The sequence below is a fragment of the Typha latifolia genome, chromosome 6 (assembly GCF_019914945.1).
Source record: "Typha latifolia isolate L0001 chromosome 6, TyphaL0001v2, whole genome shotgun sequence".
In the NCBI taxonomy this organism is placed as follows: Eukaryota; Viridiplantae; Streptophyta; class Magnoliopsida; order Poales; family Typhaceae; genus Typha; species Typha latifolia.
Genome location: NC_133091.1, coordinates 12630544 through 12657512, shown reverse-complemented (window position 1 = coordinate 12657512; position 26969 = coordinate 12630544). Strand labels below are relative to the sequence as shown.

The window sequence follows — 26969 nt, the reverse complement described above, 5'->3', positions numbered from 1 at the left end:
TTAATAAAGAAAGCAACATATAACCAATTTACTCTTAGGCCTGAGCCACAAATTTGTGGAAACGTAGGGTGTGAAAAGCAAACAAAGGCCATCACAATGCACTAGTTTTGGGAGAGGGGGAGAGAGAGAGAGAGAGCTTTATTGCTTTAAAAGCCATCGTCATATATAAGAGGAAAATGACAAAACGTTCTTGCAAATTCCAAGCTAATGCGTAGAAGATACACTCACTGCTGCAGGCCACACATCACAAAATATTATCTTCCCATCTCAATCTCTTACTGCCAATTTTAACTACAAACAAAGGTATCTCAAAGCCTCAGCATCACAGAGATCAACTAAACCCCAAACATCGTTAATCACAACAACAACAAAGACAAGATCCACTACTTGATTGATTCACCACAAGAGTAGTCATTGCAAATAAGCAAATGATACAGTGATAAGAACCCTAGAAACTAGGACTTCGGGCTACCTAAACACAGCATTCGATACATTCGATACATGGGGGGGGTTAGGAGTATTTTACAACTCGTAGCAGCTACTTTTCGCTATTAGTAACCAGCAGCTTTGAGGAAGTTGTCAAAAGGGCTGGCCGGAGGAAGCCTTAGGGCCATCCAAGGTTCGGAGGATGCAGGATAGTCCCTCTCAAAGCCGTACGCATTTGCCTATATCGGCATAACAGACTATTAGTGCATGCATTGAAGGCTTAAATATATAATGCAAGAGGCAGCATATTAGCATCGACTGATTGCAAGTTTAGTTTCGCGCCATACCCTCTGAATTCCAAACTGCTGACCCATGGGAAGCACCGGCAGAGTATTATCATGAGTCGAATCGTGACCACTGACTAGCCAGCTTGAGAGCTTCTTCCTTGTGCCCATGCCAAGTGCCTCGCACTGACTAGTCATTGCACCATATGGGAGTGGAGAGGTTGAGACAGATGCACCAGCAACTTGGCCAGCTACATGGAGTGCCTGGTCATGCAAAAGAGGTAAAGGAACTCAGAAAGGAGTCAAAATTGAGGCACCGATACAATAAGATGATGTTCGTTCTGCACTTTTATCTTAACAACATGCTTGTGTGTTTGTGGGCAAGATTAATGATTATATGTTTGAAACAAATTTAACACTTTATAGCAGTTGTATACTTGTATGTAGTCTTGGGATTCACAAAAGCTATCCAGAGCTGAAGTGTGGAAGGACTTCATTAATCTTACTTTATTTGTTAAACATATTAAAGTACAAGACATCGGTTGTCACGGAAGAATCTCTCTTAAGAGATTCTTGTTTAATTTCTATTTAAGGTCAAAGGTGACCAAATATGCCTATTCTTAGAAGCAAGTTTTGTAGCTCTAGCAGATGAGTTTGTTCAGAAATTCTTTGCCAATTCAACCACATCATCAAAGCATATGCTGAAACTAAGCATATCAAAGATACAAATGCAACACAACATAGAGAGGAAACATACTGATTCAAGCAGTTCGCCAACACTTGTGACTTGGGGAATAGATGGTGTAGGCATCCTTGGTATGAATTTTGGAATATCAGTGACTGGTGATTCCCCAGCCATTTCACCATCTACAGAGGAAGCCCTCGAGCACTCCTGTGGTATATGCACAAAATAGATTTGACAATCAATCCTCAAGTAGCATATGAAGTGGAATGACCAAAACAGAGGAGATACGAGATAAAAAGGGCACATATTGATGTAAAACTATGGGTTTGATGTAGCTTTAAGGGAGGTGGTGGATGAAAAATGTAAGAAAGTAGGAATTGGGTTTCACATCTCCACCCTTAAACAATGGTTTAACACCAAATGTCACAATATAGACAAAACATCACAAGAATGGTTTAACTCAGAATTCTTCATTAACCCCAAATGAAAAGCAATGGATCTTTACATAGATCTTACAATGACAATAAGCAAAAAAAAAAACATCCTAAACAACTGCAAAAGATAAATATAATCATACACACCACACAATTTATTAAAAGAAAAGGATTATCTAACTCAAAACTAGATCCCTCCGTGAGGGATCATCAACTATCGCCACATCCTACACTGGCACACACGTTAATATGTTCGGTTAGTGATGTCCGCATCACATATCTTTCACATGATCAACCAAACAATACAAGAAAAAAGGAAAAAGAAAAGAGATGGCCTTAGCCTAGAGGCAGAGATGCAAAATGATGCATGAATAGTTCTATGGCTAAACTATAAAATTGTCCCATGATCATGTTACGAACCAAATTGAAACGATCTGTGGGAGGAAGCATCGGAAGTCACCGACCTAATGGCTTTGGTTTCACGTGATTTTGAGATCCGAGTGAAAAAAATAAAATGAAAACAATGGAGAAAGGTCGGAACTAAACAAATTGGTAATTATTCGACATTGTGACTGTCGTCGGAGGGTGGCAGACGGCCAAGGGTAGTGATGGACGACCGTAAAATAAGGTGGCAAGTGAAGGTGATGGTAGCTAGGATTTGGTGGTAGAATTAGGGTTCTAAGTTAAATCTACTTCTACGAAAATAAACGACTATGATTAATTTACTTTTACTCCTGGATTATCTTACTTTTACTCCTAAGATAAACTCAAGGCTAAAATAATTTTCCATTGCTTAGATACTTGGATGATTAAACAAAGTCTAGCCACTCTATATACAGAGATCGAGTACAATGAATTCTACTCTGACTAGTTCTAAAAGTTTATACGACTCAAACTATGATTTGCCTTAAAGGCTTACATTACTTAATTAAACTTACCATAAAAACTTCTATGACTTAATTAGACTTATCTTAAGGGCTTACATTAAAAATAAGTATAAATCAGATCATAAGACAGTATAAATTTATATCCCAAAATTTCTTTCTTATTGCAATTTACCCCTCTTCTGCCCTGTTGTTCTCATTAAATAAATAGGATTAGGGCAGCAATTAAAGGATTATATTATATTTACATAGGGCAGTTATTCAGCCTATTTCAACACAGTAGTATGTTGTTCATCTTTCAAAAAATTGGGAATCATCACTCACGTTTTACAAATATTATTAAAAGATCCAATATGGTGTCAAAAGAAATTTCACGTGAAGCAATCTACCTCATCAAAAGAGAGTGATTCCTCAGAATATGCAAGAGCTTGGTTGTTCACCCACTCAAGGGCTGGATTTGACCCAAACAAAGGTACATCTTCTGGCATAAAAGTCTCACCGAGTTGCCTTGACAATACATCACTTTCCAGCTGTAGAAGTAAAAATGAAAAGGGCAGTACTGTCACACCTTTTAACAATGGCTAACTTCAGTTAATAATAACAAATCCAAATGAAAAGAGAAGAGTATTATCTTAGCAAGAACATACGTTAGTTAAATTTGACAAAGCACGAGCTATTATGTCAACTAAATGCTCCTCAGAAGTAAATGCATTCTTCTTCAATTCAACAAGTGTGGATCTAGCTGCTTGCTCATCATTGTCAGATCCAAACTCATTTAGATCTGCCTGTAGCCTTACATATAACTGCAAGTCCTCGGCAATTCGAAGATAAGGGTCAAACTGCAAAAGAAAATATAAACATGACAAGTGAGACGGCTAGACATGATGAATTTTAATGGAAATTAGCCATCAATCTCACATATTGTTTTCTTACACTAGAAAATTCTGCGAAGAAATCTATAATACTAGGAAGATAAACTCAAAGTAAGAGTTAGTCATTGACTCGCCTTGTAACTTCTTGATGTGGAAAATGGTACATAATCAGCGAAAATATGTATACAACATGTAAATAAAAGGAAAGATTGCATCTCTAAGTCATGAACAAAACCCATAGCTTGAGCTTATGCGTCATTAGGAGATAACATTAGCTTGGCTGGATCTTGAGTTAACTTGATCAATGTCCATAACCACCTCAGTTAACCGTAATGTCTAGCACTATTGGGTTGACATAAATCAAGCAGCTAACTAACAAGAATAAATATATAGTCTTACATTAGAAGATGTAAAGAACTTTAGAGATTCGGTCAACTCAGTAATGTGATATATTTTTCCTGCAAATGCTAGCATGCTTGTTGCCAATGTAAAGAGAGACCTCTGACAAGGAGGGGGCAGCATCCCTGCAAAAATAAAGGGTTCAAACCTGAACTACTAATTAAAGAAATAAGTAAAGAACTATTCAAACATATGATGAAGTTATGGAAAGTGAAAGAATGAGTCTAAAGGACCAAATCAACTGTTACTGATATATATATATCATACCATTGGGGTCTAGAGAAGCATTTCGAAGGGACAATGGTAGCTGGAAAACTCGCAGCGTATTGCTGTGGCTTGAATTCTGCAGAATTGACAACATTTCCTTAAATGGATATGTAAAGCTAGCTCCAAAAGATATAAAAGGTAAATTTACGGCAGTTCCTCATACAAAAGAAATGAGCAATTATGTTACTGCAATATATAATTGGCCATTAAACTAACTGAAAGGCACTTCATAAAGCGAAGTCATTCCCTGAAAGCACCCTGTACAAAAGTCCATCTTACTTCCATGTGTGTAGAGAGAAAACATGTTACAACTTGCAAACATTCTAATGAGCAACTATGTTACTGCAATATATAATTGGCCATTAAACTAACTGAAAGGCACTTCATAAAGCGAAGTCATTCCCTGAAGGCACCATATACAAAAGTCCATCTTACTTCCATGTGTGTAGAGAGAAAACATGTTAAAACTTGCAAACATTCTAATGATATTTTTGGTTGATCAAGTTTTTTCAGGCCCTGAAGGATGATGATGAAGAGATATAGGTCACTTTCAGGATACTTCAGAAATCTAATAGTGACTAGAATAATTTGTGCTTTACCCTTCATGTTGTTACTGTTTTTCTTATTTTATTTATTTATATATTACTGATAACCTTTGTAGTTTGTATTCTCAAACTATTTTCTTATTTCTCTGGGAACTAATTAAGCATATCGTATCCATTTAGAAGTCACCAGATATGACAGTATGATTGACGTAATCTGAAAAACCTCCTCTAATCAAAGCTATATATTCAAGTCAAGCATTCTGTGTAACAAGGTAGTCCAGATACAAGCTGCAAGAATAAGAAAAGCAGCATAGACAAAGGTGATCCAAATGGGTCATGCATATGTTGTTGCTGCCAGGATCCAACATGTAATAGGCAACTGAGTGTATAGCAAAAGAAACCAAGTGCATTAGGAAGCAGATTGTCCATTCTTGTCAAATCTTACATCCATATAATCAGTTATATCAAAGATCCTTGAGTCTGAAGTTGTACACAAACCAACGATAGGTAGAAGAGTGACAGAGTACAGACCAAATCAAGAAAATAGAACTGAAATCCAACGAAAACTTTCCACTGAAAACAAGCAGCATATAATGAACTTAGTTGGTCACACTTAAATGGACTATATCAATCCTAAAATTAAAAATCCTTTTTAAAATTAAAAAAAATACTCTTTTTCAAGTGAATCATAAGTTTAACTCACAGGTCTATGAATTCCTTATGAACACCAAAATATTCTTGAGTGCAACTCAGATGCAAATCACAAAACCCAAAGTAAAAAATATTGACAATAGACTGACAGCGAAATATGAAAAATAGAGGTTCAAACCTTAAGACGGTAAGAAATAAGCGTCAAGCTGAAAGAATGAGCAATAGCTTCAAAGTTAGAAGGCAAATTATCTGGCTTATTGGCTTGTATCCAGAAGGAAGATAATAATTGAGCTGCTTGATCTTCAGATAACGTGATGATATTTGCTTCCTGTAGCCATACATCAAATATGAAAAGATTATAAGTCAAGCAATATATCCCAGAAAAAAAGGAGTAATAAGCCGCTCATGATCATGCGTTACGGTGTTATCATGGATCAACTATAAATAAGTAAATAACCCACCATATCAGTGAAATTGGTGGAAGTGGCAATTCTGTCGACAACAGAGAAACCCAACTTGCAAAAGTATGAGGAATTCTTGCGGGCCCAAGTACTTTTGCACTCGTCATCACACATTTTTCTTTCTTTGATTTCATCGCGTGCAACGTTTCCATTCTTATCTGCATTTAAGCTTTCTTTTTCCCTACGAAGTTTTTCAAGTAAAGCAGTAGCTGAGGCAAATACTGATGTAGTTCGAGATTGCCACTTCTTAGATTCATAGAGATATTCTGATTCGCTCCTTGGATGATTTGGGGCTCGAATGAGAATAGCAGAAAAAATTTGGTGTGCTCCCAAACGAGTTTCAATATCCGGATGCATCATAGATTTCAATAGTTGAAGTAGGAGTGCCTCTGGAAACACCTGCGTATCAGTGACCCAGAGAAATAAGGAAGTTATCAGCTGAAATACAAAAGAGAAAGTAACGCAAATGAAGATCGTGAAACATAAGAAAAACACAGCAACACATTATTTTCAGAGACAATAATGTGGATTACATTTGTAAGCCATCTTCTATAAATAACTTGATGTTGACTAAGAACTTCGGTAAGTAGTAACATCACTAATGCAGCCAGCTTCATGGATCAGGACGTGACAAACTAATGTTTGAAGTTTTGCTGATTCCGGAAGTGATGCCAAAACAAAAGATATTTGGAATCAATGGCCATATAAAGTAAGGCAACTCTAGAGAAGAGGCCAGAAGGTCCTGTATTTAAAACTCTTTTACCAGATAATTTTCATAAGGAAGCATAAGTGAGATAAAATTGTGTGGAAGTGAAAAGGATGAAAGAGATGAGCAGACACTAGTTTACACACACACCGAAAGGAAAAAAAACTCACCATCTGTGGATGTGAATAGATTGATGTCAAGGAGATAATGTGAGAAAGAATGAGCAGACTTCCCATTGTTGCTCTGGCAACAGCAGCAACAGCAAGCAAGTTTTCCAGAGTTATTGTCATCATGTCAAATAATGGTCGTACGTCGTTGATCTGGCATACAAAAACTCAGAAAATAATTAACATACGCAAGTACGGACTTTATCAGAGAAAAAAATTTATTAGTTTATACTTTAACATGATGATAGAAAGAATAAATTTGATAATTCACTTAATAATGCAGCACTAAGAGGAATGGGAAATGAAAAAGTAATAGTGAAAGGATAAACAGATTAGAGAAAGGAGTTTGAAGGGCAAAAGACATACTCCTTTGACGATCTCTAACAGACAATCCTCAATAGAATTTTGAAGTGACTCATTCAAGTTTGATTCTTCAAGTCCAGCAGATTCAACGGTAGCCTGTAGACTTTTTCTTAAATGTCTGCACAAGTCACTGACAATTACTATATCGGCAACAATACCCCGTGACCTTAGTTGTCGAGCCAAGGAAGTGGAAGTCTGAATTATATCAGATTTGATCTGAGGGTCATGCACCACATTTTTGTGGTCCAGATGTCGGATTGTAGCAGCCAAAATCAATTGCTCATTTCCTGAAAGCAAAAGACTGGGCCCATAAATAAAGATATGTAATGATTAATATTGTAGAGAGCATGACAATGTAGTATGTTGTTACATCATAGGGGAAAGAGAAACTGAGCTTAAAACAGCACTGCCATTGGGAACTGCCAAACAAATGGCTTAATAGCACAACCTGAAAAAAGAAAAGCAATTTGGGCCAAAGTATGCCAAGAAACCCTGAAACACCACATCTGGCTAGTTCCTAACAAAAGACTTGGTGAAAGAAGCTGCCTTTGCTTGGCTCCATGATCAAAACTATGGTCAGCCAAGACAGCATGCAGTGCTTGAGCCCTAAACAAAATCCGTCTAAGAAACTATAGATTCATTCCTCAGCAAGAAAAGAATACTTACAATTGAAAAGAAGAAAACACCACTTCTATGTAGTCAGAATATGGCAATTCAAAGGAGAAGAAACAATATTTGAGCACCAAACAGACATAGATGACGTAATATGGCAGATAAGACGAAAATAGCAATACTTGTACAGATCCATTTGGTTTAAGTTTAAGCTGTGAACGCGGCTAGCTAAACTAATTCTTAGTCTCATTTTATGTACATTAAACTAGTCTAAGAATATTGAGTGTTTGGTTATGAACTAAGTTATGAGTATAATTATTACCTTTCATGTTACATAAAAAAAGTGAAAGAGTGTTCGTTCTAAAGGGAAATTTATGATATGTTACATTAATGGACCAAAATACATTTTGACCCTTCGACTTTGAAGTATGTAAGTACTAAATATTATTACTAATTTTTTGTTTTTGAATGATAGTTTCTTTTTTTTGAAAGAAATCAAAATGACTACGAGCTTACAAGCCTTAAATCCACATAGTTGTGGGCTTAAGGCTTGTAGGCCCGCAATAATTATAAGTTGTTTTTTTTTTTCATGTTTTGAAGGTTTGCAGGTTTACAAGCCTTAAGTCTGCATGGTTGCTGGCTTAAGGCTTGTAAGCCCCCGACCACTAAATAACCTTTTTTTTCCACAGACTTGCGCGGCTGAAGCCAGCAAGCTGCTACAAGGTTAACGTTTTTCTTTTTTGTGTGCACTTGTAAGCCCGCATGTAAGGTTACATTTTTTTAAGAAAATCTCAATATTACAAACATCATTTAAAATCAAGTGAAAGTAAACTATTGCAGGCTTACAACCACTTATGGGTTTAAAAGCACACGAGCCAATAAACAATTTATAAGCTATTGTGGTTAGTAGATTTTTGCAGGGAAATGTGTTTATTTTGGAGGAAAATTGAAGATATATAAGAAAAGCTTAGAAATAGGTGTCATTATTACTTTGATATGACATAAATGAGTGAAAACATTTGTATTTTTTAAGAAAATTGAGGATAAGACATGTAAATAGTACAAAATATTACTATTAAATTTGTAAAACATAAATACAAGTCATTTCTATGGTAAATTTATAATGTGATCAGAAATCAAATTTAGACTCATTTTTTACTCTCTTTTTTTGGGAGTAAATTTGGTTATGGATAAAATAGTGTTTGGTTATTGAACATGGTTAGGGGGATCCTAATCAAGTTCAGGGTCTAGCCCCAGCCACAAACAAAACATAGGCCTAAAATCTTTAACATGAATACACATTCTATTAGTGCATTACAAGATGAAAACAAGCGAATAAATGGGTCATAATAGAAAAAGGAGGAAAAATTATCCATAAAAATAAAGTACATATGCATATGAATATAGAATTAAATACATATACAGAAACAGAAAATAAAATTATCACACCGAAGAGAAATTTGAACAAATGGTTGATAATCAAGGATTATTGTTCTGCTTAATTCCAGCTTATGGCAGCTAGTGCCCCATTGTTAACTAATAAAGTGGAGTAATGTGCATGTAGCAGAACAAACAGAAGCAATGGCGTGCAACTGTGCCTGCCATTCCAACATATATTTTCGGTCAAGTGTTGAAAAGGAAGTAATGCAATTCTAGGTCTGCCTGACGCAATAAATTTAGTACAAGAATCACATGATTAAGTTTCCTGTAAACTTTATGGGTGTGTAACTGTGTATCTTGCTAGAGAATTGCTTTTTGCTGTGTATCTAAATTTAAAAGGTTTTACAATGACCCCCTCTCTTAATCCTATCTTTCCAAAACTTCTAAAATATAGCTGCCACATCAAAGACGGGTTTGTAACATTATATGAATTCATAGAGAGAGCAACACCAATCCAAGAACGGATTAGTCAAATAACTATATCATTCCAGATTAATAGCATTTATTAAATTTCTTAAACCATCACTTACGGTTCTGTAACAGATAAAGCATCTCTGGCAACAGATTTGTTGAAGCAAGAGGTGGATTAAATTACCTGAAATCTTCTCTAGCAAACACATATCAGACAATACAAGCAAAGCCAACCCATGCCGAGGTGCCCACTGCCTTTCTGTGTCAAAGTAAATAAGCATTGGATCCAAAATGCGGCGCATTGTTGTACTTTCTTTAGCTAGTTCAGCAAGTTTTTGTATGCAAATATGTGACCATACTTCCGGTGATTCACGCTCTTCCCTGCTTTAACGAATAGGGGAACTTTTCACCATAGAATGAAACAAGTTGCATCATATTACAGTTCACAAAAAATTTAGCTTCCTACCTAGTCAGATTTGAAGAATTGTTTGTGGTTGGTCGTAGCCTCATGGTTGTATGGCTTGGGCTGACATCACTGCCAACGATTACACCAGTTCTTGCTTCACATCTAACTACTTCATCAACCCAATTATGGTGTGAAACATGTCTTCCATCATCACCATCAACAGGTTCATCTATCCGATAATTTTCCAAGATGGAATGGACGATCTGAAACACCACGAAATGATCTAATATTTGAAATCCGTCTACTACTCTTAAGTTATGTACAACATCATACAAATGTTACAAAATTAGATGTAACAAAGTCAAAGCAACTTCATACTGTTGGGAAGGCAATGGTTAGGAACAAGTTTCAAGTGTTCATATGTGGCTGGCCTTTTTCCAGGGTTACCTGGGTAGACATGATAAAATTCCTAACACTTCACTTAGACTGGTATTTAACAGTTTCTTACTGATTTGTGTGATAAAAAGATTAGTTTAGATGGGTCAAACAGTTGTCATAACTGTTCGGTGTGTCAATGACAATATAAAATATACACTACTCAATACGATGCATCTATGATAGGCTACACTAAAAATGGGTCCAGATCAACTTTGTCCCAAGTTGTAACAAGTTGCAAGAAGCATGCTTAAACAGCTTGCTCTGTCGCAAGCTGCCGTAAAGTCAGAGTTTATGAAGGACTTATCAAATGCCTTCATCTAAGACCTAAATATAGAGTTCTGAGATAACACATAACAAAACAGCAAGAAACTGACAATACATCACCTCATCAAAATCAGAAAAAATATATGAATATTCTGTCATAAACCAGACCTGCAATAGAAGAATGGATTGTTAGTATACCTCTAAAGTAGACTTAAGAGCAACAAAATTAAAGGTATAACGATCAAATAGGTGTCAAAAAGATAAATGACCATTGCTGACAAACATTGCAGGCTTGCAGCCTGCTGAAGACTATCATGTTCCTCTCCATGTTCACGTGCAAGGTTACATACTTTGCAAACTAAGCTTTCAATATTCCGTGCATATGTGTTATCAGCCTGTTCATATTAAGAGTCAGTGAAAAGGCAATGTTACAAGGACAATAGAATGGAAGGTTGCAACGAAGGATTCAAAATACTCCAAGTAAAATAAGACCCATGTTCACCAAAAACCCATGAAATATGGACACATACAGATAATATCTTCACAATTCATTACCGATATTACAATCCTAAGTTCCTAACAAGTTACAGAAGGATGAGAATATTCGAACAAGTTAAACTACTCATAGATCTTCACCAAAGACAAATGTCACATCAAAAAAGAAAAAAATTGAGAAAGTAGAAGAAATGTGTGCAAAACTAAATGCCAATTCATGTTGTGATCCACCTTTCAAGCATAGTATAATTTGTATGTTGCGAGAACATTTTTGCATGAATTAACTGGATGCAGCTATTCATTCTCAAGCATGAAATTCCTTCATTTTTGCACTATCACGTCTCTCTCCTCTTTTGTCTATGAGTTTCTGTTTCAACTTTTAGCAATCAAGATGAAGATATAATAAGAGACAAATCTCCAAACCTGGTTGGTTTACAGGGAAAGAACAATGTTGGCTACATGTGAAGAATGTATGGAGTATAGACATCTCCCAAATTTAAAACTTAGTGACTTCAGAGATATTTAGGGAATCTTTAAAAACGAGAACACCTTATGAGATGCCTAGCATCTCATTCATGCCTTACCTGACTATAGATAAATCTTGTCAAAGTTTTGCATCCGAGGATTAGTATAGCATCTTGTTGTTTGCTATCCAGAAGCTCCATGATAACATTCAACAGGCTGACAGCAAAATATGCCCTATACCATATAGCATACAATAAGAATGAGTGTCCAATCTCATAAAAATTTTCTACTAATCATGTGACTTGTCACAGAAATATTTACAATAGGAAATATACAATAACTACAGAATTCCACAGCACTTGATGTTCATCAATGATAAACAATTAAGATAAGCAACTAAGATTTGGTATGCCCTCAATATGGAATCACATCCAAGTTTAGTGTCATATAAGATGAAGTGATATGGTTCCTCCAGAGAAGGGCTTCTACTGCCTTGAGGCTCAGGGTAAGAGTTGAAAAAGTAGTGTACAAGGAAATTGAATATATACATAATTACATATATTGCTAACACAATGATCTTTCAATTTCAGGAATCGAGACACCAGATTTACCTTTGCCATATGTAGCTGAAGGTAATTTTTATGTGATCAACTATTTGCTCCCTTAGTTTGGTCGAGTAAGGAGTATATCTATAGTATGTAGAAAGCCAAAAAATAAGCTATACACCACTGTACCTGACAACAACAGTAGTGCAAAATTGAGAAGAAAGAGATTACTTAAATGATAAGAAAGAATAAAGTGCTTTTTTACTTTCAATTGGTGGAGTTGCATTGTATACATAGTTGCAGCTTGCAACAATGGAGAGTCTGACTTTGCAAAAGGTTAAGCAATCCAACTAAAACAACCAGAGTAGTAAAATTCTAAGAAGTCGCATTTTGATTCATTCATCCATATCATAAAGATTCAGGTTTTAAGGTAAGTACTGTAGCTGATTTGCTAACTAAACATGCTCTTGATGTGTCTCTAGAAGGCAACTTTAATCACTTAAACTTGACGCGCTTTCACGAATCTTTGGAGCATTTGAGCAGCTTCTGAAATCTGATATCACAAAGAATCTGCACCACAACAATACAGCGGTAGGCTAGTTGCAGAGAATTGGACTTAACAGGATGCCTACTCGCCTGCCATAGACACACCATAGGCGGCTAGTGCAGAAGAGTTTGTTCTCTAATTAATTAAGGTTGTGCCATATTAAGAAGACTGCCTAAAGACCCTTTTATGCAATAGACCTCATTGAGTGTAAGTAACACAAGGAGGTAACAGTAGAGAATAAATAAAAAACAAATAACATGTTATGATATCTCTATGTTTGGCAAGATTAATAGCTAGGAAAGAATGAAAAATAGGCATCTAAAAGAGCAGCAGCATGAGGCAATATACAGCTAAGCCACAAAAGCTGAGGAAACAATAAAGTTCTTGAAATTTTGACATTTTCTCTCGGCGGAAAACAGAATATAGGAAGTTATTTGACCTCTAAAGACATGGTCAAAAGATACTTATGAATACCAATAAACAAGATTGAAATAAGTAGCTAAAAGAAATATACAACTTACATCTGCTCCTTACAAATGTACAGCAATTTATTGTAGGCTTCAGTAATAATCATAACAAAGTTGACATGTCCAGCTCGCAGCTCTTTGTGACTCCTTTGTTCAAGAAATTTGGCAATCTATTTAAGGGTGTAGAAAAGTTAAATAACAAACAAATTTTCCATATACTTATTTTTAAAGAATGATGACTTTAATATCCCAAACCTTCGGGATGCGAAGCGGATTCTTAGCAGCATATTCACACAGTTTCATGATTTTCCTCTCATTTAAGGGCCCATCCTGCATAAAGAAATGAGTAGAGTTAAGTGGAGCCTCCTGTGCTGGACACTCTTCTTTTTTCTTTTACTTTTTTTTTGCGACAATTATCATATTTCAGTTAGCACTACAATTGCCTTTTTCATTTCAACGGACCATCGGATTTCTCGCTTTCTTCAAAGTACTGAATCTAGCAATTAACATATGAGACTGGCTGCAAGGCCTGAAGTTTCAATATTGGGTTCGATTACACTTGGGCCAAAAGATACTTTGTAATTAAGTGACTGGTTTTAACTCTCACGAGAAGTAAAGCTTGTCGAGAATTTGCACTGCAGTTGACTCTTGAGGAAGTTTATCAAATTTACTTTTACTCAAAGGAAAAGCCGAGAATGCAACAAATCATGTTCAACTTCTTGATCGCCAAAACAAGCACACCTCGAAATGCAACAAAAAAAGAAAAACTTAAAACTGAAAATGCTACTTCATAACTAGATTTTTCATCGAATACGTCACGGTCAAGAAAACAGAACATTTATTTCGAACCAAACTTACCAAATTAAAATTCTTCATCAGGTATTCGACATAACAAGAAAAATGCGACTAGTTTCCTGCTAAACTACAGGCCAAAACGAAATCTTACAAGCGTTTTGGGGAATATCTCGGCGAGCAACTTCTTGTACCGCTTCACAGGCCGCCGAGAGCTCGGGCGCAACGCCGGGCAGCACACGCACATGCTCCCACACGAGGGGAAGAGCTTTCGTGAGATGAAACCCATTTCTCCAACAATGGAGACAAGCCCCCGAAAAATAACCGAAACCAACAAAAGCCCACCGCGAAATCTTCCTTAAAATTCAACAAAGATCCTTCCTTTACCTGATCAGGGCCCAAACCAGTGATCTTAGCCGAAACCCAACAAAAAGAAGGAGCTAGAGAGGGGGGGAGAAAAACTAGAAGCGCCGAGAAAGGGAGACTAGAATGCATACATTGTTCTGCGAGTGCGATCGATTTGGTGGTGGATTTCCTCCATCGAAGGGAAGAAAGAGAGACGGAGAAGTAGCTGAGGGGGGGAAAATTGGTGAATTTTGAGAGGTAAAGTGGGAAAGAAGCAGACAGACCACGTGAAGCAAGGTCTCAGATTTCCCTATTGGAATAAGCTTTTGTCAGTAATAGTACCTCTCTTCATCACACTTCACTCTCTCTTTTGCAAAAAAGATGGTAGTCTTTCTCTCCTCTCTCTCTCTCAAAAATTTGGAGGCTACTATTCTCTCTCTCTTTTATTTTGAAAAAAGGACTATGTTGCCTTAAATTTGATTGAATTTGATTAACTAGCAAAAAAATGATTAATAGCATGTCCAAATAAGTCAACTCTTAAAGTTGAAAACTATTGCATTATATTCCTTAACTTATATTGTAAGTAAAATAAATACTATTAGATCTGGCATTATAGCATCTAATCAGTATGATTAGGCAACAAGAAACTAGTACTACCCTTCTTCTTCATTATTTTATTTACTTCTAATAAATGTTCAAATAGGTGATTTTATTCTTACCTAAAACCACCTATTCTGCACAAATAAATAAAGCTTAGTTGAACTGATACTGTTTATTTTCAACAACAACAAAAAAAAAAAAAAAAAAAAAATCTATTCAAAACTCACAAATGGATATAAAAATTTTGAGGGTCCAAATCATCTTTTCTTAGACTGCCAATGTTGTTGGATGTCAACCTCAGACCCATGAAATCACAGTTAATTCTTAATTGATCCTGACAAAGAGTAGAAGCCACACTGAACTAATTTAGGAGTAATGCTTAAAAATAAATTCTCAGATCTTGAGATAATTAGTTAAAGCTCTCCGGTAAATTAATAATATTTGTTTAAAAAAAATCGGTCTTTTGAACGTACTTTGGATTATTTTTTCTCTTAAGGTGAAAAATATGAGATAGGTGATAGATTAGCTTCTAATTAATCTCACCATTATAACTTTTTTTTTGTCATTCAAATCACATCATTGTAACTTGGAAGGCACGATGAAATCAGACAACCGGACCCACTTGGTAATAAATCATGCCCACTACTACGGCATTAAAAAAGAAATAGATTTAAGTACTGTTTTCCAATCATCCAAGGTTCATATGCCACATTTATATATAGATGTATATATTTTAGCTCTTCGAAGTGCATTAATGAGAGAACTCCAAAATTCCCAAGTAGCAAGTGGTTGATAATTATATAGTTATGATATCAAATACTTTCAAGAATAGTTTTACTTTTTAGACCGATTAATTATCTAACAATTATATATATATATATATATATATATATATATATATATATATGTGTGTGTGTGTGTGTGTGTGTGTGTGAACTAGTGAATAAATCATACAACCCTTTGTAAAAGTTAGTAGACAGCTTCGTCTATCAAAAAATTTCTTCAGCTAATTGTAGACTAGTCAAAGTAACTAATCATTTTTAAAATATAAATTAGTAATAAATTTGAAATTATAATTTTTTTTATCATGCATGAGTCCAAATGCTAAATTTGGACCGGACAAATGGCCAACCCTCTCTAGATACGGAGACACTTAGGCCTCACCAAGTTTTTAGTTATCTAGTTTAGGCTTCAAGTCATATGCGTCGCCGAATAAATTACTCTGAACCAAATAACGTTTAAATCTACTCGAAGCTATTTCTCCAAACTAATCGCAATGTCGAGTCATCAATTGAATCAAGCAAAGTCACTAAACCACCAACCACTAAATAATAATTTCTCCATAATATTATTTAGGATTAGAGTTAAACATATGACCTTATTGGTTACGAGCAATGTATCTATCAATTCTACTAGAATTTGTTAGTACTGAAATTATAATTTTATTATAGACTCAAACTGCTCAGCTAGGGGTTGTCTTTTATGTAACAATTTTTAAATAGAAATTTAAAGATATTTTAAAATAATGGCTTCCTTGTAATACACATCAAGCAAACGGCAGCTTTATTCTATCTATTGTTCTTATTAACTGGATTTCCTTGCTGTTGGAATCTTGAGGGCGTCTCCATCGATGCATTTTGAATTTAAAATTTCTCTCCTCGGTGGATTCACATGAAATGAAAGTACCTCTACTACTCTTTGTCTGTTCATCCTAATTATTACTAGTGAAATTATCCGATAACGCCCTTTCTTTTAACAAAATTATACTTTAGGACATTTTTATTATTATAAATTGAGTCATATAATTTAACGAATATGTGTTAAAAATATTTTGCTATCAGATCTGTTAATTAAAGTTAATCAAACATCTTAATTAAATTAACTATATTAAAAATATATAAAAATATCTTTAAGTCATATTAAGGATATTTTAATTATTTTAGAAATAATAGCGTTTTAATTGTTTTAAAAATAAAATATCTTTATTTAATGAAATATTCTGGAGTTCGGTATCAATTGCCTGGTTGGTATGCACGAAGTTCCTACATTTCGTGGATGTATACAATCTTTCTTTCTGACGCACATTGGACTTGCATAGTATCCGAGGAGCACTCCCTTGTATATTTATTGCGGCGTATCAACCACTGAGTTGTCTCCACGTGTCCTTTAGTGCGCCGTTCGGTCCAATGGGGTGTACTTTGACATTTTCTTGTGCATTCGTCTGTCCCCTCTAACAGCAGACAGCTAAATCTACCAGTTAAATTTACTAGAGCTTCTGAAGCAGACAACTGTAACAAATAACAAATCGACAGCTTGTCGTAGAGATGTGCAGAAGTTATAGCGGCAGATTAGCTACCCAACTTGATCGAGTGGCCTGGAGAATCTTAAACCGTACCATTCCATATGCTAGGAGACCATTTCCAAAAAAATTATTTTATTTCAGGGGGTAAAAAATATATATATATTTCTGACTTTTGGGTTTTGGGTCTTAGTTTTTTTATTTTTTTTATTTTTTTATTTGTAACCTCAAAAACTAGATATGAGCCTGACAAAATGCCAACTCTTTTTAGATACAGAAGCACTTAAGTCCCACTAAATTTTTAGCTGCCTAGTCTAAATTTCAAACCATATGCATCGCCGAATAATTACTCTGAATTAAATGCTGCTAAGTCATTGTATTGCCAAGCTATTTCTCCAAGCTAATCACACTGCTGAGTCATCGACCGAAACAAGCCAATATATCAAACCACCAATTACTAAATAATTTTTTTACAATATTATTTTGGGTTGGAGTTGAACCCGTAATCTCTTTAGTTATGAGGAAAATAGCTTAGTAATTTTTAAGTTTAGTAAAAAAAACGCTGTGGTTTGGTTAATATTTATTTAAAGATTTGGTTTATATATATATATATATATATCAAATCAATATTAGAATTGAAGTAGTCCAGATGGGTTCTAATGTGATTTTCACATGTGTTCAAATGTTATCACAATTTGTTAGGGAATTTTATAGAATCGAAGAGTTCTTATCTAAATTAGAAATTTAAGGGTTACGAAAATATAAACTTTACTCGCCACTTTTATTTAGGGAGATTTTTGGAGATCTACAACTATTTTAGTCGATGTGAAATTAAATTTTCTATTCAATTCGATTTAAAAGAACTATATTTTAAGGGTCACTGAAATTGAATGATCAACCTCAAAAGTTACTGAAGTTTAAAAATCTATTGCAAAAAATAATGATTTATAAACTCGTTATAAATCGAGTCGTGGAGATCGATAAGTGATTTATAAACTTCTTATAACTAATGTATATTTTAATAATTGATTTCAATCTGAGCTTAAATCTATAGATTTTTATCCGATTTAGAGTTTGTGCACATAAAAATTATTTGTATTTGAGATTACTCAATTGTTTCCTTATATTTCGTAATCTCTTTAAAATAGATCCATCTCCAGTGGCGATTTATTATTAACAGTTTCCAACTGAAAAAACGAGAGTGGACTGGGCCAAAATTAAGTGGACTGGGCCAATTAGCCTGAGATGGTTAATGTGGACGAATTTTAAGGCACAAACATAAGTACTGTATTAAATTATTCAGAGAAGTTGGGTCATGAACTCATTTTGGAAGACGTGTTCGGTTTTCAAACTTAGTGGGAGAAAAAGAAAAAAAAAACAGATTAGGTGAGATTGAGACAGTCAACTTAAGTTTGACACGTGCTGATGCCTTGTCTTATCAATCATTGGTCAACTTAAGTTTCCTCCAAATAAAAATATATATAAGTGGAATATCTTTTCCTCTACCGCGCGGGGATTTTATAATTTAATTATATTTAATTTATATTAAAACCGACTATACTTTTATATGTATTTTATTATAGTTAATTTTCATATAATATTTTTTATTTTAATTAAATCACATATTTTTAGGATTTATAAATCGAATCATATAATTTAGTGAATATTTATAGAAAATACTATGTTGTTAGTTAAATTTAACTAAATATCTAAATTAAGTTAGCTATATAAAAAAATTATAAAAATATCATCAACCAAATCATACTAAAGGTATTTTAGGTATTTTAGAAATAAAATATTTTTACTTAATAAAATATTCTTACGGTGTTAGTTTAATTATAACGCATAATGTTTACGACACATATTCGCTAAAATGTATGATATAAATCACATTTTGGTTAAAAAAAGTAAGGTGTTATATACAAATTTCTCATTATTATAACAGTGCGTACATAATTTATTTTTAAATTGCAAAAGTTCCACTGCATGTATTTTTTTATTTTAAAAAAAATATAAAGCTAATTACAAGCTAAATAAAAAGACTAACTCTTTCTTAATAATAGATAAATTATAAAATTAAGTTGACTCTTTCAAAAAATATATGCTTAAGTCTAAAGCATACAAGGGTACTGTAGCTTTATTTTCATTCATGTAAATAGGCGATCCTTATCATTATCCCAAGCATTGTTACCAGAGGAAATTCAGTTGCATATAAGATAAAATATGAAAGGAAAACTGGGTAGTAAACAATAAAATAAGATCAGTGTAGCTGTTTTAATTTTATTATTATAATATATAATAATTATAATTGATGTGATATAAAGTTAAAATTATAGTCTGGTAAATTACTAAAGAGGATGAGAAAATAGAAAGAGATTGAAAAGATTTGATATATTTTTAAAAATAAAATAGTAACCGATAAATAAAAGAATATTAAATAAAAGAAGAGAGGAGAAAGAAATATGTATTACTATACTAAATCCGTATTTTCTTTAATCCTAATTTTTTCCTATACTAATTTTTTCCCTGGTAACCAAACGGTGGTCAATTGGTTATCATACCAAGTTCCAGAAAAGTCCTTAAGAGGCGTGCAAAAGTTTTCAATGCAGCAGGTGGTAATCGAAGACTGCTTGAACTCTAAAGACAATTTGGACCAAAGATTAAGCCTTTGCCCATCCTCTTCTTCAATCGGACAATACAAATGCATCATTCCTTCTTCAGCCCCTCAGAGGCTTCCACAATTCCATAATCTAGAAGCCAGATTTTTTACAAACAAATGATGTCAACTTTGGTGTCTATCTCCCACCACCACCTCCTCCTCCTCCTCCTCCTCTTACTTACAATCTCATCCTCCAAATCCGATGACAGTACTTCCCCGGCCATTATTGCCACCATTTGTGGCAAAAATCAATCCAAAGATGCTGAAGCTTTCGACGTCAACTTCGTCAATGCAATGGAAATTATATTCCAAAACATCACCAAGAGCGGCTTTGGTGTTGCAGTCTCAGGCAACTCTAACATAGTCTATGGCCTTGGCCAATGCTTTAACTACCTCTCTCCTACTGATTGCCAGCTCTGCTATGCTCAGAGTAGGCTCAAGCTTCCTCACTGCCTTCCGGCGACCGACTCCCGTATCTATCTCGACGGTTGCTTTCTCCGGTATTTGTTAACTCACCATCTTCTCTAGAAGCTTAAGCTGATACGAACTTTGAAGCTCGTAATCTGATACCATGCTGACTCGCTGTATTCTGTAATAGGTACGCGGATCATAATGTTTCTACCGAGGCCATCGATGCGTCGGATACTTATGTTTGTGAAAATTCAACTGCATCTATGCCGAACTCTACAAAGTTGGATAATCTTGTTACTACTTTGCTTAACAACTTGACGTCGCGGGCTTATGCTAGCAATGATTATTATCAAGTGGGGAGCTCAATTGTGTCTCAGGGTGTAATGGTTTATGGGATAGCACAGTGTTGGAGGTCTTTGAATGCTACTGGATGCAAAGATTGCTTGGAGAATGCGAAAAAGAATGTGGTTAAGTGCTTGCCAGCTGAAGATGGGAAAGCTATGAATGCAGGATGCTTTATGAGGTACTCTAAGGATCCTTTCTACCTAACAGGAACATCAGGAAATGTTGGCTCTTCTTCTGGTAATTTCAATAAGTCCTCCTATTTTGTTAAATTTTTGTATTCATAATAGTTATGATATCATAGGGCAGTTGTTGATTTCGAGGACTTGTTTTTATTGTGCAGAAGGTAATTCAGAAACTAGAAGCTAGAATTTTATAATTCATGTAGATACTTCAATTTTAACTATTTCTTGAGAATATTTAGAAACTGGCGATGGTTCATGAGTTATATTATTTGATTTCTTTTCTTCTCTTGTTCTCCTATGCGAAACTAATTTTTCCTACATAGAAATGACAATCAATTTCTGACGGCAGTTCGCAAGAAGCTGGGCATTGCTCTTGGATTAACTGCAGTGGCACTGGCAGTTGTAGGTCTTGTTGTCCTCTGGCTCAAAATGAGGTCTAAAACTAGTTCAACTGATGGTAAGTAGATGGAACGAGTCAATAGTTTTCAGTTTTAATAGCCAGAAAGTGTGGCACTGATAAGCTAAACTAGTTCTTGATGATGCCAATTGTAGATGTGGATGGTTCAGGAGAAATTATTCGATCGATTGCAGCATCCAGCCTTAGTTTCAAGTATGAAGACTTGAGGAAAGCAACAGATTATTTCAATCAAAACAACAAGATTGGTCAAGGCGGATATGGCTCAGTCTATAAGGTATAATAATTCTCCAGATGCTTATTTATGTAACAATGCAAGTAAAAGATCTGCATTAGTTTAAGTAGCTACGAACTTTCTCTTGCTAGGGAATTCTACTGGATGGAAGAGAAATTGCTGTTAAGAGACTGTTCATCAATACAAGGCAAAATATTGAACAATTCTTCAACGAAGTTACTATTGTCAGTCAAATTCGGCACAAAAACCTTGCTAAGCTTCTTGGTTGCAGTGTGGAAGGACCTGAAAGCATTCTAGTCTATGAGTACCTCTGCAACACTAGCTTGGACAGCTTCTTATTTGGTACTAATTGTTTCACTAGCATTTGTTTGTCTTTGTGATGATAAGAATTAAGGAAGCATCTTAATGTTTTTATTTGCTCAAAAATTTAGATGCGTTCAAGAAGAATTCATTGGATTGGGAGAGGAGATTCGACATTATTGCTGGCACTGCAGAGGGGTTATCTTATCTCCATACTGAATCTGAAGTCAGGATTATACACAGAGATATAAAAGCCAGCAATATATTATTGGACGAGAAATTCAAGCCCAAGATCGCAGATTTTGGCTTGGCACGATACTTCATGGAGGATCAAAGTCATCTTAGCACTGGCCTAGCTGGAACTTTGTAAGTTCAGACTTCTGAGCATTTTTTTTCTGACATATATTCATAAATAGTTCAACTCTTTCAACAGCTAGAAATCTGAATAGTAAACTACCTGCTACATCTTTCTTCTACTGTAGCTCATAACCAGGATAATAAAGCTAGAGGATGTCCTCTTGTGAAAGTTAATTGGTTGATTTCATGGTTTCTAAATAGAAGCACAGAGAGAAGAGATTGCAGGGAATTTCTTAATTGCAGAGCTTTCATTATGATTTGGGTCTGCAGTTGACTGGTTGATGCATATTCTGCAATAAAATAAAATGCAGTTTATTTGGTCCTTGCACTGATCTCCATTCTTATAAGTTCTGATGTAAATTGGAAGAGAACATCTGCTAACAGATGCAAGCCTTAATTCTCTCAGTGGCTACATGGCTCCTGAATACATCGTCCACGGGCAGCTATCGGAGAAAGCTGACATCTATAGCTATGGCATAGTGGTGCTTGAAATCATTACTGGCCGAAGGAATAGCAATTCCATCGCGTCATCAGATGAAGGCCATTCTCTTATGTCACTGGTAAAATCCTCCTCCCATTCTTCATGAGATCACCTAGACTAAATCCTACATTCCGACTGATAAAACTTTTGCTTATAATAGATATGGCAGCACTTCAATTCAAGGAAATTGATTGAAATGCTTGATCCATGCCTTCAAGAACAGTGTTCGGAAGAGCAAGCTCTAAAAGTCTTCCATGTGGGTCTGTTATGTGCACAAGCATTGCCCAATCTAAGGCCACCAATGTGGAAGGTGGTGGAGATGCTAAACAGCAGATTAGAAGAACTTCCTCTACCAACTCAGCCTCCTTTTATACACATTAAAAACTCCAGTATCCAAATCAACAACTCTGCTACCTCTTCTAACTCATCCACATCAAAGTCACCCTTCTCGCTGAATCAAATTTCAGGGAGTTCTTTGCAAGCAAGGTAGCAGTGCAGATCTATGAGACAGTGCAATTCGGACGAGTTGAGCTTCGGATTCTTCTGTTTATCAGCAAAGGTCTGAAAAGTATGATGCTGAGATTTTTATTTTTATTTTCTATTTGACAGTGTCAAGTGAAATATGTATGACAATCTACTGATTATGAGAGGGTTTCTATGTGTTGTAAATAGAATCCATGTATTAAAATCATCTTCTTTTCAAGTTCTCACATATAAACTGGCATTTTTTTTTCCTTCTATATCTGATAAGAACACTGTAACATATGAATGTCTTGGTCATATGCATCTATTTCTACAACTAATTCTTATTGTGATGGAATCATACTAAAATTAATAAATTTGATGGCTTAAGTAATAAACAGACTAAACTCAGATGGTAAAGCTTTGGAATTTCCTTCCCTTTTTTTCCCTTGTTTTCTTCTGAAGAATGCCATCAGGAAAACAAGAAAAGTCAGTAGTTGGAGGTTAACTTTGTTTACTATTTTGTGCATCTGTGTGCTGAAAAATTTTCCTCTTATTTTTCAAAGTCAAAAGATCATATCATATGCTGGTCAAAGACAATGATGATTCATTTGCTTCTTTCTTTCCATGTTCCACCAGATCATTTGGTATAATTTTCAGTCAACTAGCAACATGATCCCGAAGGATCATTAAAAGTCCATTTTTCTTCTTCCAAAATCATCTGATTAGTAATACTTGTCTTGCTTTCAAAGCTTCCAGAAACTCCATTGGAATAAATAACACTAACCTACTTAAACTGAAATGGCATGTTCTAATATTCTCTCAGTTGAAAATTTCTTTTGACTATTCGGCTGCGATGAAGTATAACTGTCATGACCCAAAATAGGAATCATGACCGGTCATGCATCTCAATATGCTTGAGATGCACGAAGCCTTATTAATACTCTCTACGTGTACGATGGCAAAATAAATAAATAAATAAGAACGTGCTTTATTAAATTTTATAACTAATTGCAATAAAAAATATAAAACAATGTTAATGTTTTTGAGTCTTTAAACTAAATAAATAAAATATCTAATCTAAAGTATAAAATCAAAAGAGCGAAAAGGTAAATAGGTGAATCCTAAGTGGAGGTAGAGTCCGGGTACATCTCGCTCAGTTGCCCCGCTGACTATTACCTGAAATAAATAAACAAATACAAAAAAACAATAGAACCCATGAGCCAACAACTATAGCTCAGTGAGTGGAATCCACTCACTAACCAAATAAAATTTAATTCATATTAATGCTAAATAAATTAAACTAAAAGCAACAATATCCATCACAATATGCAATAGGCATGCTCTCTAACTAATAACAATGATAACATTAGAGAGAGATGTTACAACTTAAAACCTTGCACGTTTTCAATATATTAACATCTTTTGATATTTATACTGTCATATGTCTCAATGGGTCTAAACCCTGTGGATCCACATCAACTATAAGTCACCTCGAGATGACGCTCGGGACTTTTCTTCATAGTTGATCCGGTTAGGGTCATCAGAGGGTATCATCCTGTGATTAACACACTTTGTATTTTCCTCTAACCGTTGAGAGAAGTTAGAGTCAGAATTTTTCTCATTCATCCTATGACTGTTCCCTAACCCCGCTAGAGTCACCTAAGAAAGTTACCGCAGTGATCTAATTTAGGACTTTCCCCTGGACTTCCAAATAGACTTGAGTCACCACGGAAAATCGCAAACGATTTATAGCGGGACTGTTCTCTAAGTCGTATCAATACTAGTCTCATTTTTCTTTTCACAAATTTCAATATTTGCACGAAGTATGGTGATGCATTGAATATAATAATTAAATGCACACAGGAAAATTAAACAATTTAATTTTCGCACGTACGGATGAAATAAATAGATTGCACACAGAAATTTCAACAATTTAAGTTTTACATATAAGGGTGAAATAAATAATTTGTACACAGAAAATTTACATGGTTTGACAAAAATATGAAATACAATAAAATAAACACGTGAGTTAACCCACTCATCTAAGTCTAGGCAAGACATCCAAAATCTCAAATCTCTAGCTCACGTACTAAAAATCACCACCTTAAATAATAAATAATAATAATATTTTTAATTAAAACAATTATTACAAATCTTTCTACAATTTAACCCAAGAATAATTAATTTGGGCTAAAAATAAGCCCAAATCAGTTGGGCTGGGCTGTAGTTGGCCTGGGCTACAGTTGGCCCGCAGCCCACCCAACTATTACTTAAATGGATTGGGCCAAGGCCCAATCCAATTAGGTAATGGAACCGAGTCGGGTTCCTTGGATTCGGATCCAACCCGACCCGAATCCAAATACTAAAAGGGAGAAGATCAGACCCCGAGTCTGTCTTCTCCAAGCTGAAGAGAGAGAGAAAAGAGAGGAAGAGAGAGAAAGAGAGAGAGAGAGAGAGAGAGAGAGAAAGAGTCCATCGGCGATCGCTGCCGTCGGCGGTCGCTAGCCAACTCTAGCTCTCCCGCCTCCCCTATACGGAACCGCCATCATCGCGAGGTAGGGGAAAACCCGCAAACGGCGGTCGATCCCTTGACCGACGGCGACCGGAGCCACGAAGGCTCCAACGGTGACTGCCCACGGCATGAGGCCAACGGCAAGGTGCTTCCAGAGGTAGCGGCTGCGACTCGAAGCCGTCGTCCGGCCAGATTTGTCGATGAAGCCGAAGAACCCCCAATATTTAGGTATTTTCACTAAACCCTATTAAACTTTAATTAAAATTTATAGGTGGGAGAGGGCTTACCAACGAGTCGCGTGGTGGTCTCCGATGACTCTGGCGGCGCTTCGGCGGGCCGATCCCACAACGACAACTCCGACGGTGAGGAAGAAGAAAACGAAAGAGGGGAGGAAGAAGAGAGAGAAGAGAGCTCAGATGGTTAAACAAAGATTAGAATTTTAATTTATAGATCAGGAGAGAAATCTAGACCTAATCCGATCTGGATCAGGCGTGATTTCTCTCTTTGCACCTTGTTGCGTGCTTGGAGAGGGAGAGGGAGGGGCTGCACGTGCAGAGCATGTGCACCCTCCTCTCTCAACCCCTAAATTTTTTTTTTAATTTTTTTATTTTGATTCTGGTTCCGACAATAACCATGTCCCCTTTTTTGAGATATAACAATCAAAATCACGGACTTTAGTCTTTAGTTGCGGAGTGAGCAACTATAGGATCATATGCGCTCTTTCATGTAAAAGATATTCTTCAATAATTACTACTTCTTTTAAAAGAGGAGATAAATAAAAACAAGTAAATCATTTTTATTCTTCTTCTTAACTCACTTACATTTTGATATATATATTATTTTTTCTATGCTCTCGTTCACTTCAACAATAATTTTTTTCTTATTCTAAAATATAACTCAATTTTAATATTATAATAATATATTATAGAATAAAAATATTATTTATCAAAATTATATATTGTACCATAATTTTTTAAAAAATAAAGCACATTTTTTCCGTATATTACTTCACTTTATATCACATAAAAAATAATGATTATATTTTTATTTTAAAATATAAATAAATATAAGAATTCATTTTGAGAATAAAAAATCATGAACCTAACCGCCTAAAATTCAGCAAAATTTGAATCAAATTTATTTTCTTTATTTTCCTTCCATTCGTCTCCTCGACAAAGTCAATTAATTACTGCTCTGCCATCACCTTGTATAAAGCTAAAGCATTTGACAGCGGGAGAATATAACAAAGCGGGAAACGGACATTATTTTTCACTTTTATTCTTCTATTCCTTCCTCTGTTCTCCAGTATTCTCTCCTAGTCCTTGCTACCATAACCC

General features: G+C 35.2%; 2 protein-coding genes across 3 annotated transcripts; one reads left to right on the top strand and one right to left on the bottom strand.

Moving 5' to 3' along the window:
* Positions 1 to 244: 244 nt before the first annotated feature.
* On the bottom strand, positions 245 to 14671 carry LOC140790047 (protein SEMI-ROLLED LEAF 2). Of its 2 annotated transcripts, none has more exons than XM_073139957.1 (20): positions 14524 to 14671; positions 14181 to 14413; positions 13490 to 13564; positions 13289 to 13404; positions 11795 to 11909; positions 10985 to 11110; positions 10836 to 10883; positions 10074 to 10276; positions 9792 to 9988; positions 7148 to 7431; positions 6785 to 6934; positions 5909 to 6307; positions 5626 to 5775; positions 4252 to 4327; positions 3985 to 4109; positions 3361 to 3552; positions 3103 to 3243; positions 1468 to 1602; positions 774 to 974; positions 245 to 665 (listed from the first exon to the last, which is right to left on the bottom strand). In XM_073139957.1, the coding sequence occupies exons 2-20, from the start codon at positions 14313 to 14315 to the stop codon at positions 552 to 554; spliced, it is 2982 nt and encodes a 993-aa protein (XP_072996058.1). In that variant the 5' UTR covers positions 14316 to 14413; positions 14524 to 14671; the 3' UTR covers positions 245 to 551. The 2 variants fall into 2 exon arrangements, with proteins under 2 accessions (XP_072996058.1, XP_072996057.1); XM_073139956.1 differs by having other exon boundaries at positions 9792 to 9991; positions 14524 to 14658.
* A 5269-nt stretch (positions 14672 to 19940) lies between these two features.
* Positions 19941 to 23373, top strand: LOC140790539 (cysteine-rich receptor-like protein kinase 42). The gene is made up of 8 exons (XM_073140661.1): positions 19941 to 20429; positions 20528 to 20922; positions 21217 to 21324; positions 21420 to 21559; positions 21649 to 21859; positions 21949 to 22183; positions 22581 to 22734; positions 22816 to 23373. The coding sequence occupies exons 1-8, from the start codon at positions 20047 to 20049 to the stop codon at positions 23143 to 23145; spliced, it is 1956 nt and encodes a 651-aa protein (XP_072996762.1). The 5' UTR covers positions 19941 to 20046; the 3' UTR covers positions 23146 to 23373.
* Positions 23374 to 26969: the final 3596 nt, after the last annotated feature.